The following is a 13,211-nucleotide window of genomic DNA, read 5'->3' on the forward strand; positions in this document are numbered from 1 at the left end:
AAGGGTCGGTAATCAGAGGACACAGATCTAAGGTGATGCACAAAACAGCCTGAGGGGAGATGATTTTTTTACACCGAGTTGCTGTGATTTGGAATGTGCTGCCTGAACAGGCAGCAGAAGCAGATTCAATAATAACATTTAAAAGGAATCGGAGAAATAATCAGAATGGTAAGTTTGCAGGGCTACAAGGAAAGAGCAGAGGGGAGTGGGAGTTAATTGAATAGCTCTTTCAAACAACCAGTACAAGTGCGATGGGCCAAATGACCACTTCCTGTTCTCTATCATTCCATGTGATAAATATTGAAACTGCAGAGCAATCGGATTTATTTTCTTGATCAAAGTGCCATTTTAAAAAGCAGCACCCGACAAAGCTTTGTCTTGTCAGACATTCTACAGGTTCATAATGTGACAGTAATTCCCGCTGTCTATATATCTGTTCTGTAGGTTGTTCTCTAGGGGCCAGCATAGCTAGCCCAGCACCACTCAGTCTTTTGAAAGTGTTCCCTGTTTGACTGCCATGTGCCGGTCATGTTTGGATCCTCCCAGACAGGCCGGGCTCCTGTCAACGTGCGGCTCGGCTCCCCACTGCTGGGGGGTCTTGGCCTGGATGGAGAGGGCATGCACCCTGGTCTCCAATTCCTGCTTTAGGGCCTCATTGACCAACCGATGCCGCTGGAGTAGGGGCACTCCCTCAAACCGTTTGCTGACCACCACCACTTTGAAGTGGGTCTCTGAGCCTCTGGGTACTGCATGCATGTGGCTCTCATTAATGACTTGCAGGTACGTGGGTGCCAGGCACTGCTCCAGCTTGGTGTGGATGGCGCTCTCCACTGGCCTCTCCATGGCACAGGCTGCTGGTGTCGTCGTCACTGCTCTTGAGCTGAGGACCGGCACAGAACGAAGCAGCTTCACCAAGAAACTCATCCAAGCTGCCTGCACTACCTGCTGACTGAAGCAGTAAGTATGGTTAGCAATCCAAGGATGCGAGTGTAGCACGTACGCAAAGTGTACTCATTATACCACCTCCCCTACATCCCACCTCCCCTACATCCCACCTCCCCCCCGCAACCCCACCACCCACAACCAACATTACTGTCTCCTTAGATTGCTAACCCTCCATGATCATTTCCTGCAGTCTCCAGGAATTCAGCTGACTACAGACCCCACCATCACCTTGGAGGGATGGGCAATAAATGCCAGCCTTGCCGACAATGCCCATATCCTGTGAAAGAGTTAAAAACTCCAAGACACTACTCAGGCCAAAAACTCATGAAGGAAAATAACTGGGTGCTTCAAATACTTCTCCCTGAGCAGCTATAAATCAGGAGGTAGAAGGGGGAGGGGAACTTGGTGAAATTACAATTGCCAGGGAAGCGGGACTGAACAAACTGATGGAGCTGCGGGCTGACAAGTCTCTGGATCCTGATGATCCTAGGGTCTTAAAAGAGGTGGCTGATGAGGTGGTAGATGTGTTGGTGTTAATTTTCCAAAATGCGCCACATTCTGGAAAGGTTCCATCAGACTGGAAAGCAGCAACTATAACCCCTGTATTCAAGAAAGGAGGGAGGCAGAAAACAGGAAACTATAGGCCAGTTAGCTTGACATCTGTCATGGGGAAGGTGTTCGAATTGATCATTAAGGAGGTTATAGCTGGGCACTTAGAGAAACTCAAGGCAATCAGGAAGAATCAACATGGTTTTGTGAAAGGGAAATCATGTTTAACCAATTTATTGGAGTTCTTTGAAGGAGTAACATGCTCGGTGGATAAAGGGGAGCCTGTAGACCTACTGAACTTGGATTTCCAGAAGGCATTTGATAAGTTGCCACATCAAAGGTTATTACAGAAAATACATGCTCATGGTGTAGGGAGTGACATATTAGCATGGATAGAAGATTGGCTGGCTGGCAGAAAGCAGACAGTGTGCATAAATGGGTCTTTGTCTGATTGGCAGGATGTGACACGTGGAGTCCTGCAGGGGTCTGTGTTGGGGCCTCAACTTTTTACAATTTACATCAATGACTTAGGTGAGGGGAGTGAAGACATGGTAGCTAAATTTGCAGATGACACAAAGATAGGTCGGAAAGTATGTTGTGAAGAGGACATAAGGAGGTTGCAGAAGGATATAGATGGGTTGAGTGACTGGGCAAAGATCTGGCAGATGGAGTATAATGTGGGAAAATATGAAGTTGTTCATTTTGGCAGAAAGAATAAAAAAGCAGAGTATTACTTAAATGGAGAACAACTGCAGAATTCTGAGGTGCAGAGGAATCTAGGTGTCCTAGTGCATGAGTCACAAAAAGTTAGTATGCAGGTACAGCAAGTAAGTAGGAAGGCTAATGGAATGTTATCTTTTATTAGGAAAGGGATTGAACATAAAAGTAAGGATGTTATGCTTCAGTTATAGAGGGCAATGGTGAGACTGTGCCTCAAATACTGTGTGCAGTTTTAGTCTCCTTATTTAAGGAAGGATGTAAATGCGTTGGAGGCATTTCAGAGGAGGTTTACTAGATTGATACTTGGAATGAGTGGGTTGTCTGATGAGGAAAGGTTGGACAGTCTGGGCTTGTTTCCACTGGAGGTCAGAAGAGTGAGGGGGTGACTTGATTGAAGTATATAAGATCCTGAACGGCCTTGACTAGGTGGATGTGTAAAGGATGTTTCCTCTTGTGGGTGAGTCCAGAACTAGGGGCCACAGTTTTAAAATTAGGGGTCACCCTTTTAGGACAGAGATGAGGAGAATTTTTTTTTCTTTGAGGGTTGTGCAACTTTGGGACTCTCTGTCTCAGAAGGTGCGGAGATAAATTCTTGTTGGGCAAGGGATTGAAAGGTCATCAGGGCTGCGGGGGGGAATGGGAATATGGAATTCAAAACACAAACAGATCAGCCATGATCTAATTGAATGGCGCTCCCTCAGCTCTGACCCTCCGACAGTGCGGCGCTCTCTCAGTACTGACCCTCCGACAGTGCGGCACTCCCTCAGCTCTGACCCACCGACAGTGCGGCACTCCCTCAGCACTGACCCTCCGACAGTGCGGCACTCCCTCAGTACTGACCCTCCGACAGTGCGGCGCTCCCTCAGCACTGACCCTCCGACAGTGCGGCGCTCCCTCAGCACTGACCCTCCGACAGTGCGGCGCTCCCTCAGCTCTGACCCACCGACAGTGCGGCACTCCCTCAGCACTGACCCTCCGACAGTGCGGCACTCCCTCAGTACTGACCCTCCGACAGTGCGGCGCTCCCTCAGCACTGACCCTCCGACAGTGCGGCGCTCCCGCAGCACTGACCCTCCGACAGTGCGGCGCTCCCTCAGTACTGACCCTCCGACAGTGCGGCGCTCCCTCAGTACTGACCCTCCGACAGTGCGGCACTCCCTCAGTACTGACCCTCCGACAGTGCGGCGCTCCCTCAGCACTGACCCTCCGACAGTGCGGCGCTCCCGCAGCACTGACCCTCCGACAGTGCGGCGCTCCCTCAGTACTGACCCTCCGACAGTGCGGCGCTCCCTCAGTACTGACCCTCCGACAGTGCGGCACTCCCTCAGTACTGACCCTCCGACAGTGCGGCACTCCCTCAGTACTGACCCTCCGACAGTGCGGCGCTCCCTCAGCACTGACCCTCCGACAGTGCGGCACTCCCTCAGTACTGACCCTCCGACAGTGCGGCGCTCCCTCAGTACTGACCCTCCGACAGTGCGGCGCTCCCTCAGCACTGACCCTCCGACAGTGCGGCACTCCCTCAGCACTGACCCTCCGACAGTGCGGCACTCCCTCAGTACTGACCCTCCTACCTGGGCCACTCGCTACAGGATGATCCGGTTCTGAAGCGTGATTCCGTTGGACATTGGATGAGACCGCGGAGACGGAGTCGCTGAAGTCCTGGTAAAAGCCCAATGTGTCCCGCTGCCGGCTCCCCTCAGGCCCTGCACAACTCAACCCAACACCGACACCAATCCGCACCCAACAGCCGCAGGCCGCTAGCGCGCCTGCGCCGGAGCACGCAGTGACCCGCGAGAGGCGGCTCCGCGCGCCGGTGGGGGAGAGTGCGCCTGCGCAATAACGATCATCGGGGCATCTGTGCGCAGGCGCGAGGGCGGGCGGCGCTTGAAAGGCAGAGATGGAGCTGAGAGAAATAAAACAGAGAGGGTGGAGCTGAGAGAAATAAAACAGAGAGAGAGAGAGGATGGAACTGAGAGAATTAAAACAGAGAGAGGGGATGAAGCTGAGAGAAATAAAACATAGAGAGAGGGTGGAGCTGAGAGAAATAAAACAGAGAGAGGGTGGAGCTGAGAGAAATAAAACAGAGAGAGAGGGTGGAGCTGAGAGAATTAAAAGAGAGAGAGAGGGTGGAGCTGAGAGAAATAAAACAGAGAGAGGGGATGGAGCTGAGAGAATTAAAACAGAGAGAGAGAGAGGATGGGGCTGAGAGAAATAAAAGAGAGAGAGAGAGAGGATGGGGCTGAGAGAAATAAAACAGAGAGAGGGGATGGAGCTGAGATAAATAAAACAGAGAGAGAGAGAGGATGGGGCTGAGAGAAATAAAACAGAGAGAGGGGATGGAGCTGAGAGAAATAAAAGAGAGAGGATGGGGCTTTTTTTAACATTCATTCATGGGATGTGGGCTTCGCTGGCTAGGCCAGCATTTATTGCCCAGCCCTAGTTGCCCTTGAGAAAGTGGTGGTGAGCTCTCTTCTTGAACCGCTGCAGTCCATGTGGTGTAGGTACACCCACAGTGCTGATAGGAAGGGAGTTCCAGGATTTTGACCCAGTGACAGTGAAGGAACGGCCGATATATTTCCAAGTCAGGACGGTGAGTGACTTGGAGGGAAACTTCAGGTGACGGTGTTCTCATGTGGCTGCTGTCCTTGTCCTTCCAGATGGTAGTGGTCATGGGTTTAGAAGGTGCTGTCTCAGGAGCCTTGGTGAATTCCTGCAGTGCATCTTGTAGATGGTACGCACTGCTGCTACTGTGCGTTGGTGGTGGAGGGAGTGAATATTTGTGGATGTGGTGTCATTCAAGTGGGCTGCTTTGTCCCGATGGTGTCGAGCTTCTTGAGTGTGTGGGAGCAGCACTCATCCAGGCAAGTGGGGAGTATTCCATCACACTCCTGACTTGTGCCTTGTAGATGGTGGACAAGCTTTGGAGAGTCAGGAGGTGAGTTACCCATCGCATGATTCCCAGCCTCTGACCTGCTCTTGTAGCCACAGTATTTATATGGCTAGTCCGGTCAGTTTCTGGTCAATGGTAACCTCCAGAATGTTGATAGTGGGGGATTCAGTGATTTGCTAATGCCACTGAACAACAAGGGACAATGGTTGGATTCTCTCCTGTTGGAGTTGGTCATTGCTCGACACTTCTGTGGTGCAAATGTTACTTGCCATTTGTCAGCCCAAGCCTGGATATTGTCCAGGTCTTGCTGCATTTGGACATGGACTGCTTCAGTATCTGAGGAATCACGATGGTGCTGAACGTTGTGCACTCATCAGCAAACATCCCCACTTCTGACCTTATGATGGAAGGAAGGTCATTGATGAAGCAGCTGAAGATGGTTGGGCTGAGGACACTACCCTGAGGAACTCCTGCAGTGATGTCCTGGAGCTGGGATGACTGACCTCCCACAACCACAACCATAACTGTGGAAGAATAAAATACATCTACAGGTCAACTAAGGGTTAAACAGTTAGCACCATGGTGGAATACTAGTTCCCTCATTCGTTAGCACCATGGTGGAATACTACAGCGCAGTTCCCTCTTTTATTCTAGCAGGCACACCTGCAGCTGCCAGCTAATGGAGCAGGAGGGGAGAAAGGGGAGTGTCATGGGCAGGCTTCCTGGAGTCCTTGAGACGGGATGTCTGCCCCCAGGATCAAGCAATGGTCATCTATTCTCTGTCTCACTTTTATTACTACGTGAGCTTCCCCCAGTATCCTGTATAGTCATAAACTTAGAATAGACTAATTGTGTGACAATGATTCTCAATGTAATTGATCATTGAAAGTTAGACAGCCTTATCACCTTCAAGCTCTTTGATATGTACAACTTCTACTATAAATACGTGTGTGCTCTGATGCTTCCTCAGAGTGTCAGCTAGCTCCGTTGTATGCTGCTGGGCTCTCCATGATATCACGATTAATAAAGGCTTCCGAGACAAACCTCCTGGGTCTGAGTGTTCACTCCGATTTCCGCGACAATAACCATCTTCCTCTGTGCTAGGTATGACTCAAACCAGCAGAGAGGTTTCCCCCTGATTCCCATTGACTCCAGTTTTGCTAGGGCTCCTTGATGCCACACTCTGTCAAATGCGGCCTCGATGTCGAGGGCAGTTACTCTCATCTCACCTCGGGAGTTCAGCTCTTTTGTCCATGTTTGAACCAAGGCTGTAATGAAGTCAGGAGCCAAGTGGCCCTGGTGGAACCCAAACTGGGCGTCAGTGAGCAGGTTATTGCTAAGCAAGTGCCGCTTGATAGCACTTGATGGAGAGTAGACTGATGGGGCGGTAATTGTCCGGGTTGGATTTGCCCTGCTTTTTGTGTACAGGACATACCTGGGCAATCTTCCACATAGCCAAGTAGATGCCAGTGTTGTAGCTGTACTGGAATAGCTTGGTTATGGGTGCAGCAAGTTCTGGAGCTCAACTCTTCAGTACTATTGCCAGAATATTGTCAGGGCTCATAGCCTTTGCAGTATCCAGTGGCTTCAGCCGTTCCTTGATATCATGTGGAGTGAATCGAATTGGCTGAAGACTGGCACCTGTGATGCTGGGGACCTCCGGAGGAGGCCAAGATGGATCATCCACTCAGCACTTCTGGCTGATGATTGTAGCAAATGCTTCGGCCTTATCTTTTGCACTGATGTGCTGGGCTCCTCCATCATTGAGGATGGGGATATTTGTGGAGCCTCCTCCTCCAGTGAGTTGCTTAATTGTCCACCCGACTGGATGCGGCAGGACTGCAGAGTTAGATCTGATCCATTGGTTGTGAGATCACTTGCTGTTTGGCACGCAAGTAGTCCTGTGTTATAGTTTCACCAGGTTAACACCTCATGTTTAGGTATGCCTGGTGCTGCTCCTGGCATGTCCTCCTGCCATTGAACCAGGGTTGATCCCCTGGCCTGATGGTAATGGTAAAGTGGGGGATATGCCGGGCTATGAGGTTGCAGATTGTGTTTGAGTACAATTCTGCTGCTGCTGATGGCCCACAGCGCCTCATGGATGCCCAGCCTTGAGCTGCTAGATCTGTTTGAAATCCATCACATTTAACACGGTGGTAGTGCCACACAACACGGTGGAGGGTATCCTCAATATGAAGTTGGGACTTCGTCTTCACAACGACTGTGCGGTAGTCACTCCTACCGACACTGTGGTGGACAGATGCATCTGCGGCAGGCAGGTTGGTGAGGATGAGGTCAAGTATGTTTCTCCCTCTTGTTGGTTCCCTCACCACCTGCCACAGACCCAGTCAAGCAGCTATGTCCTTTAGGACTCGGCCAGTAGTGGTGCTACTGAGCAACTCTTGGTGATAGACATTGAAGTCCCCCACCCAGAGTATATTCTGCGCCCTTGCCACCCTCAGTGCTCCCTCCAAGTGGTGTTAAATATGGAGGAGCACTGATTCATCAGCTGAGGGGGGGCAATGGTAATCAGCAGGAGGTTTCCTTGCCCATGTTTGACCTGATGCCATGAGACTTCATGGGGCCTGGAATCAATGTTGAGGACTCCCAGGGCAACTGTCTCCCGACTGTATACCATTGTGGCACCACCTCTGCTGGGTCTGTCCTGCCGGTGGGATAGGACATACCCAGGGATGGTGATGGTGGTGTCTGGGACATTATCTGTAAGGTATGATTCTGTGAGGATGACTATGTCAGGCTGTTGCTTGACTAGTCTGTGAGACAGCTCTCCCAATTTTGGTGCTTTCTCCCAGGGGTTATTAAGGTGGACTTTGCAGGGCCACAGGGCTGAGATTGCCGTTGTCATTTCCGGTGCCTAGGTTGATGCCGGGTGGTCCGTCCGGTTTCATTCCTTTTTTGTGACTTTGTAGCAGTTTGTTACAACTGAGTGGCTTGCTAGGCCATTTCTGAGGGCATTTAAGAGTCAACCACATTGCTGTGGGCTTGGAGTCACATTTAGGCTAGAATTGGTAAGGACAACAGGTTTCCTTCCCTAAAGGAAATTAGTGAACCAGATGGGTTTTTACAACAATCGACAATGGTTCCATGGTCATCATTAGACTTTTAATTCCAGATTTTTATTGAATTCAAATTCCACCATCTGTCATGGACTAGTAATCCAGAGCTCCTCTATTCTTCCTGCCAAAGTGCATAACCTCACATGAGTACAGGTCCAACCTACTCGACCTCTCATAAGAAAATCCCTCCATTCCCAAGATTAACCGAGTGAACCTTCTCTGGACTGCCTCCAATGCTAGTATATCTTTCCTTAGATAAGGGACCAAAACTGTTCACAGTATTCTAGGTGTGGCCTAACTAGTGCCTTGTATAGTTTTAGCAAGATTTCCCTATTTTTGTACTCCATTCCCTTTGAAATAAATTCCATTTGCCTCCCTATCACCGGCTGAACATGTACACCAGCTTTTTGTGATTCATGCACGAGGACCCCCAAATCCCTCTGCGCTGCAGCTTTCTGCAGTCTTTCTCCATTTAAATAATATTCAGCTCCTCTATTCTTCTTGCCAAAGTGCCTAACCTCACATTTTCCCACATTATATTCCATCTGCCCACTCATTTAACCTGTCAATATCCCTTTGTAGACTCTGTCATCCTCACCACTTGCCTTCCCACCTATTTTTGTGTCAAGTGCAAACTTGGCAATGGTACATTCACTTCCCTCATGAAGTATTAATATATATTGTATATAATTGCAGCCCCAGCACTGAGCCCTGTGGCACTCCACTAGTTACAGGTTGACATCCTGAAAATGCCCCCCTAATTCTAACTCTCTGTCTTCTATTAGTTAGCCAATCCTTTATCCATGCTAATACACTACCCCCAACACCATGGGCTCTTATCTTATTAAGTAGCCTAATGTGCGGTACTTTATTGAATGCCTTTTGAAGATCCAAATACATTACATCTACTGGTTCCCCTTTATCTATCCTGCTTGTTCCCTGCTCAAAGAATTCTAATAAATTTGTAAGGCATGATTTCACCTTCATGAAGCTTAATTATATTATGCATTTCTAAATTGCTCTGACATTACACCCTTTATAATAGACTCTAACATTTTGCCAAAGCTAACTGGCCTATAGTTAACTGTTTCGAGCCTTCATGGCCCTTCGGCAGAACTGAAGCATAGTTAGAAGAAGGGAGAAATATAAATGGGTTATTATTTATATTTCTCCCTTCTTGTAACTATGCTTCAGTTCTGCCGAAGGGCCATGAAGGCTCGAAACGTTGACTGATTTCTTCTCCGCCGATGCTGCCAGACCTGCTGAGTTTTTCCAGGTAATTCTGTTTTTGTTTTGGATTTCCAGCATCCGCAGTAGCTTTTAGCTTTTTGTTTTTATAGTTAACTGTTGTTTGTCTCCCTCCCTTTTTCAATAAGGGTGTTACATTGGCAGTTTTCCAATCCTCTGGGACTTCTCCAGAATCTAAGGATTCATGGAAGATTACTACCAGTGCATCCACTATCCCTGTAGCTGCTTCCTTTAATATCCTAGGATGCAACCCACCAGGTCCAGGGGACTTATCGGCCTTTAGCCCCATTAGTTTCCCTAATACTTTTCTCTAGTGATAGTTATTGTATTTATTTCCTCCCTCCCTAATTATTTAGTATTGGAATGCTATTAGTGTCTTCTACTGTGAAGACTAATGCAAAGTATTTACTTAACTCCTCTGCCATATCCTGGTTTTCCATTATTATTTCCCCAGCCTCATTCTCTAAGGGGCCAATGTTCACTTTGGCCTCTCTCTTCCTTTTTACATATTTAAAGAAGCCCTTACTGTCAGTTTTTATATTACTTGCTAGTTTACCCTCAAAGTTTATTTTCTCCCTCTTTATTATTTTTTTGGTCATCTTTTGTTGGATTTTAAAACTTTCCCAATTCTCTGGCTTACCACTAATCTTTGGCATGTTGTATGTTTTTCTTTTAATGTGATATTATCCTTAACTTCCTTGGTTAACCATGGTTGGTTTATCCCCTTCCTAGAGTCTATCTCCCTCACTGGGATATATCTTTGTTGTGAGTTAGGACTATTTTCTTAAACATCTGCCATAGTTCATCAACTGTCTTTTCTGCTAAACTCCTTTCCCAGTCCACCCCAGCCAACTCTGCTCTCATTCCTTTGTAATTACCCTTATTTAGGTTTAGCACAGTTGTTTCCGACCCAAGTTTCTCACTCTCAAACTGAATGCTAAATTCCACCATTTTATAGTCACTATTTCCTAGAGGATCTCTTACTCTGAGATCATTTATTAAGCCTGCCTCATGACACATTACCAGATCCAAAATAGCCTGATCCCTGGTTGGATCCACAACATATTGTTCTAGGAAGCTCTCCCGAATACACTATGAATTCTTGCTCGTGGCTACCTCTGTCAATTTGATTTTCCTAGCCTACATGTAGATTAAAGTCACCCATGATTAATGTACTGCCTTTTTTACATGTCCTGATTTATTCTCCTCTTCCCCTTGTTATTTCTTACCTCCACCCATATGGATTTTACATCTTCCGATCCAAGATCATTTCTTGCTATCATACTTAATCCATCTCATACTAACAAAGCTACCCCACCACCCTTTCCTTCCTGCCTGTTCATTCGAAAAGTCACATACCCCTGAATATTTAGTTCCCAGCTTTGATCTCCTTGTAACCGTATCTCCGTGATGGCTATAAGGTCATACCCTTTAACCTCTATTTGTGCCATTAATTCATTTATTTTGTTCCGAATACTATGTGCATTTAAGTAAAGAGCCATTAATTTTGCCTTTTCACCATTTTTCCCCCCCCTTGACCCTAATTGCTGCTTTTTTTTTTACGTTTGTACATTCTGCCCCTTCCTGTCACACTCTGGGTATCATAGTGCCCCATGAACTGAAACCCATTCCTCCCATGCCAATCTTTGAGACACGCATTTAACTCCTTGACTTTATTTACCCTATGCCAGTTTGCCCTTGGCTCAGGTAGTAATCCTGAGATTATTACCTTGGAGGTTCTGCTTTTTAGCTCCTAACTGTTCAAATTCTTTCAGCAGAACCTCCTTTCTAGTCCTATCAGTGTCGTTGGTACCAACGTGGATGACAACAACTGGATCCCTTCCCTCCCACTCCAAGTTCCTCTCCAGCCCTGAGGAGATGTCCTTAACCCTGGCACCAAGCAGGCAACACAGCCTTTGGGACTAACGCTCACAGTTACAGAGAACAGTATCTACCCCCCTAATTATACTGTCCCCAACCACTACTACGTTCCTATTCCCCGCCCCCATCAATGGCTCCCTGTACCACAGTGCCGTGGTCAGTTCACTCACTTTCCCTGCATTCCCCACCATCGTCCACACAACTTGCAAGAATCTTGTAACAGTTGGACATTTACAGGGTCTGAGCCTCCTTGAACACTACCCCCTGGGTCCCCATACCTGCCTCACCTGCAGCCGCACACTCCTGTCTCTGATCACAGACCAAATTTGAATGACCTAATCTGAGGGGTGTGACCGCCCCCTGGAGCAAAGTGTCGAGGTAACTTTTCCCGTCCCTGATGTGGCTCAATGTCTGCAGCTCGGACTCCAGCTCCTCAACTCAGATCCGAAGTTCCTCGAGCTGCAAACACTTAATACAGGTGTGTTCGCTCTGGATCATCTTGGTGTCCAGCAGCACCACATCGCCCGACCTGCCATCACCATCTTATTTTATTTAATCTATTCATTAACTACTCTAGTATCCCTGCTCTTCGCACTTTATTGTAATTAATTTTTTTTTTACACCAGTTTCGATCTTATATTTAACAAGTTATTTTTAAGAAAACGAGAGAAAAAGGACTAGGGACCTAGACACACACTAAAGACCTTTTATTTTAAAGACTAAAAATACTCACCAATCCTACCCACCAATCAGCTGTTTTCCCTGCACTCGCATCACGTTGTGGTTCACTCCGCCGCTGGTCTCACTGCGGGTAGGCCTCTCGATCCGCGGCTTTTATCCTCTCCCGCCCCCCTCCTACTCAAAATATACTATTTTGAGACTTAGGAATAGAATAAACCTTAATCGCTTACCAGATACTCACCAATTAGTCAGCATCTTCTCCGGAGGCATAGCAAGAATCAATTCCTGGAGGCTGAAAAACTTTAGGCAAAAGCAGCCAAACACCTCTTTCCCTTCCTCCACTCATCTCCCTAAAGTGCTCAACTCCGGCACTCTATTGTAAGTCGCACTAAGTCGGCTACACGTATATGCTCCTAACGCAAAAGGCCTATCTGAGTCACTTAATGAGGATCCAGTTTCAGCAACCTCTTCATGAAGCTGCTCTTTCACTGGAACCCTTGAGAAAACCCATTTAAGGCTGGCAACTACAGAATTTACACTGTAGATTTCAGTTTAATGCCAACAACAAACTACATTGTGTTCCTACGAATCAAAAATTTACACTTTCTTACGCGACAACTGCCACACTCAGTCCGAGGTTAAATAAAACAGCTTAGGTTTGAGAGAGGATGGATCATTGCTGGGCAGCTGGATTTTTGGCATTGAATTTCACACTGGCCATGGGGTGGCAGTGTGGTCAGTGCTTTCTTTCATAGAACCAGTTTTTCACCATTCAATTGGAAGCAGATTGTACCCAGAGTGATCCACTCTCGGAGCAGATTGTACCCAGCCGGATTCACTCCCGGAGCAGATTGTACCCGGCCAGACTCACTCCCGGAGCAGATTGTACCCGGAGTGACTCACTCCCGGAGCAGATTGTACCAGGAGTGACTCACTCCCGGAGCAGATTGTACCCGGAGTGACTCACTCCCGGAGCAGATTGTACACGGAGTGACTCACTCCCGGAGCAGATTGTACTCGGAGTGAATCACTCCCGGAGCAGATTGTACCCGGAGTGACTCACTCCCGGAGCAGATTGTACCCGGCCAGACTCACTCCCGGAGCAGATTGTACCCGGAGTGACTCACTCCCGGAGCAGATTGTACCAGGAGTGACTCACTCCCGGAGCAGATTGTACCCGGAGTGACTCACTCCCGGAGCAGATTGTACACGGAGTG

At 48.0% G+C, this 13,211-nt stretch overlaps 1 protein-coding gene across 7 annotated transcripts; it reads right to left on the bottom strand.

Annotated features, from left to right (window-relative positions):
* Positions 1-289: 289 nt before the first annotated feature.
* Positions 290-12,629, bottom strand: bola1 (bolA family member 1). Of its 7 annotated transcripts, none has more exons than XM_078534141.1 (3): positions 3,789-3,985; positions 1,114-1,222; positions 290-945 (listed from the first exon to the last, which is right to left on the bottom strand). In XM_078534141.1, the coding sequence occupies exon 3, from the start codon at positions 922-924 to the stop codon at positions 484-486; it is 441 nt and encodes a 146-aa protein (XP_078390267.1). In that variant the 5' UTR covers positions 925-945; positions 1,114-1,222; positions 3,789-3,985; the 3' UTR covers positions 290-483. The 7 variants fall into 7 exon arrangements, with proteins under 7 accessions (XP_078390267.1, XP_078390269.1, XP_078390266.1 ...); XM_078534145.1 differs by having other exon boundaries at positions 291-949; positions 3,789-3,984; XM_078534143.1 differs by lacking the exon at positions 1,114-1,222 and having other exon boundaries at positions 3,930-4,041.
* Between the last annotated feature and the right edge of the window lie 582 nt (positions 12,630-13,211).

This window comes from Cetorhinus maximus, chromosome 36 (genome assembly GCF_964194155.1).
Source record: "Cetorhinus maximus chromosome 36, sCetMax3.hap1.1, whole genome shotgun sequence".
Taxonomy (NCBI): Eukaryota; Metazoa; Chordata; class Chondrichthyes; order Lamniformes; family Cetorhinidae; genus Cetorhinus; species Cetorhinus maximus.

What these genes read in the sequence shown, in the direction of transcription:
- bola1 (XM_078534143.1), bottom strand. Translation starts at nt 924, where the DNA reads ATGAGTTTCTTGGTGAAGCTGCTTCGTTCTGTGCCGGTCCTCAGCTCA.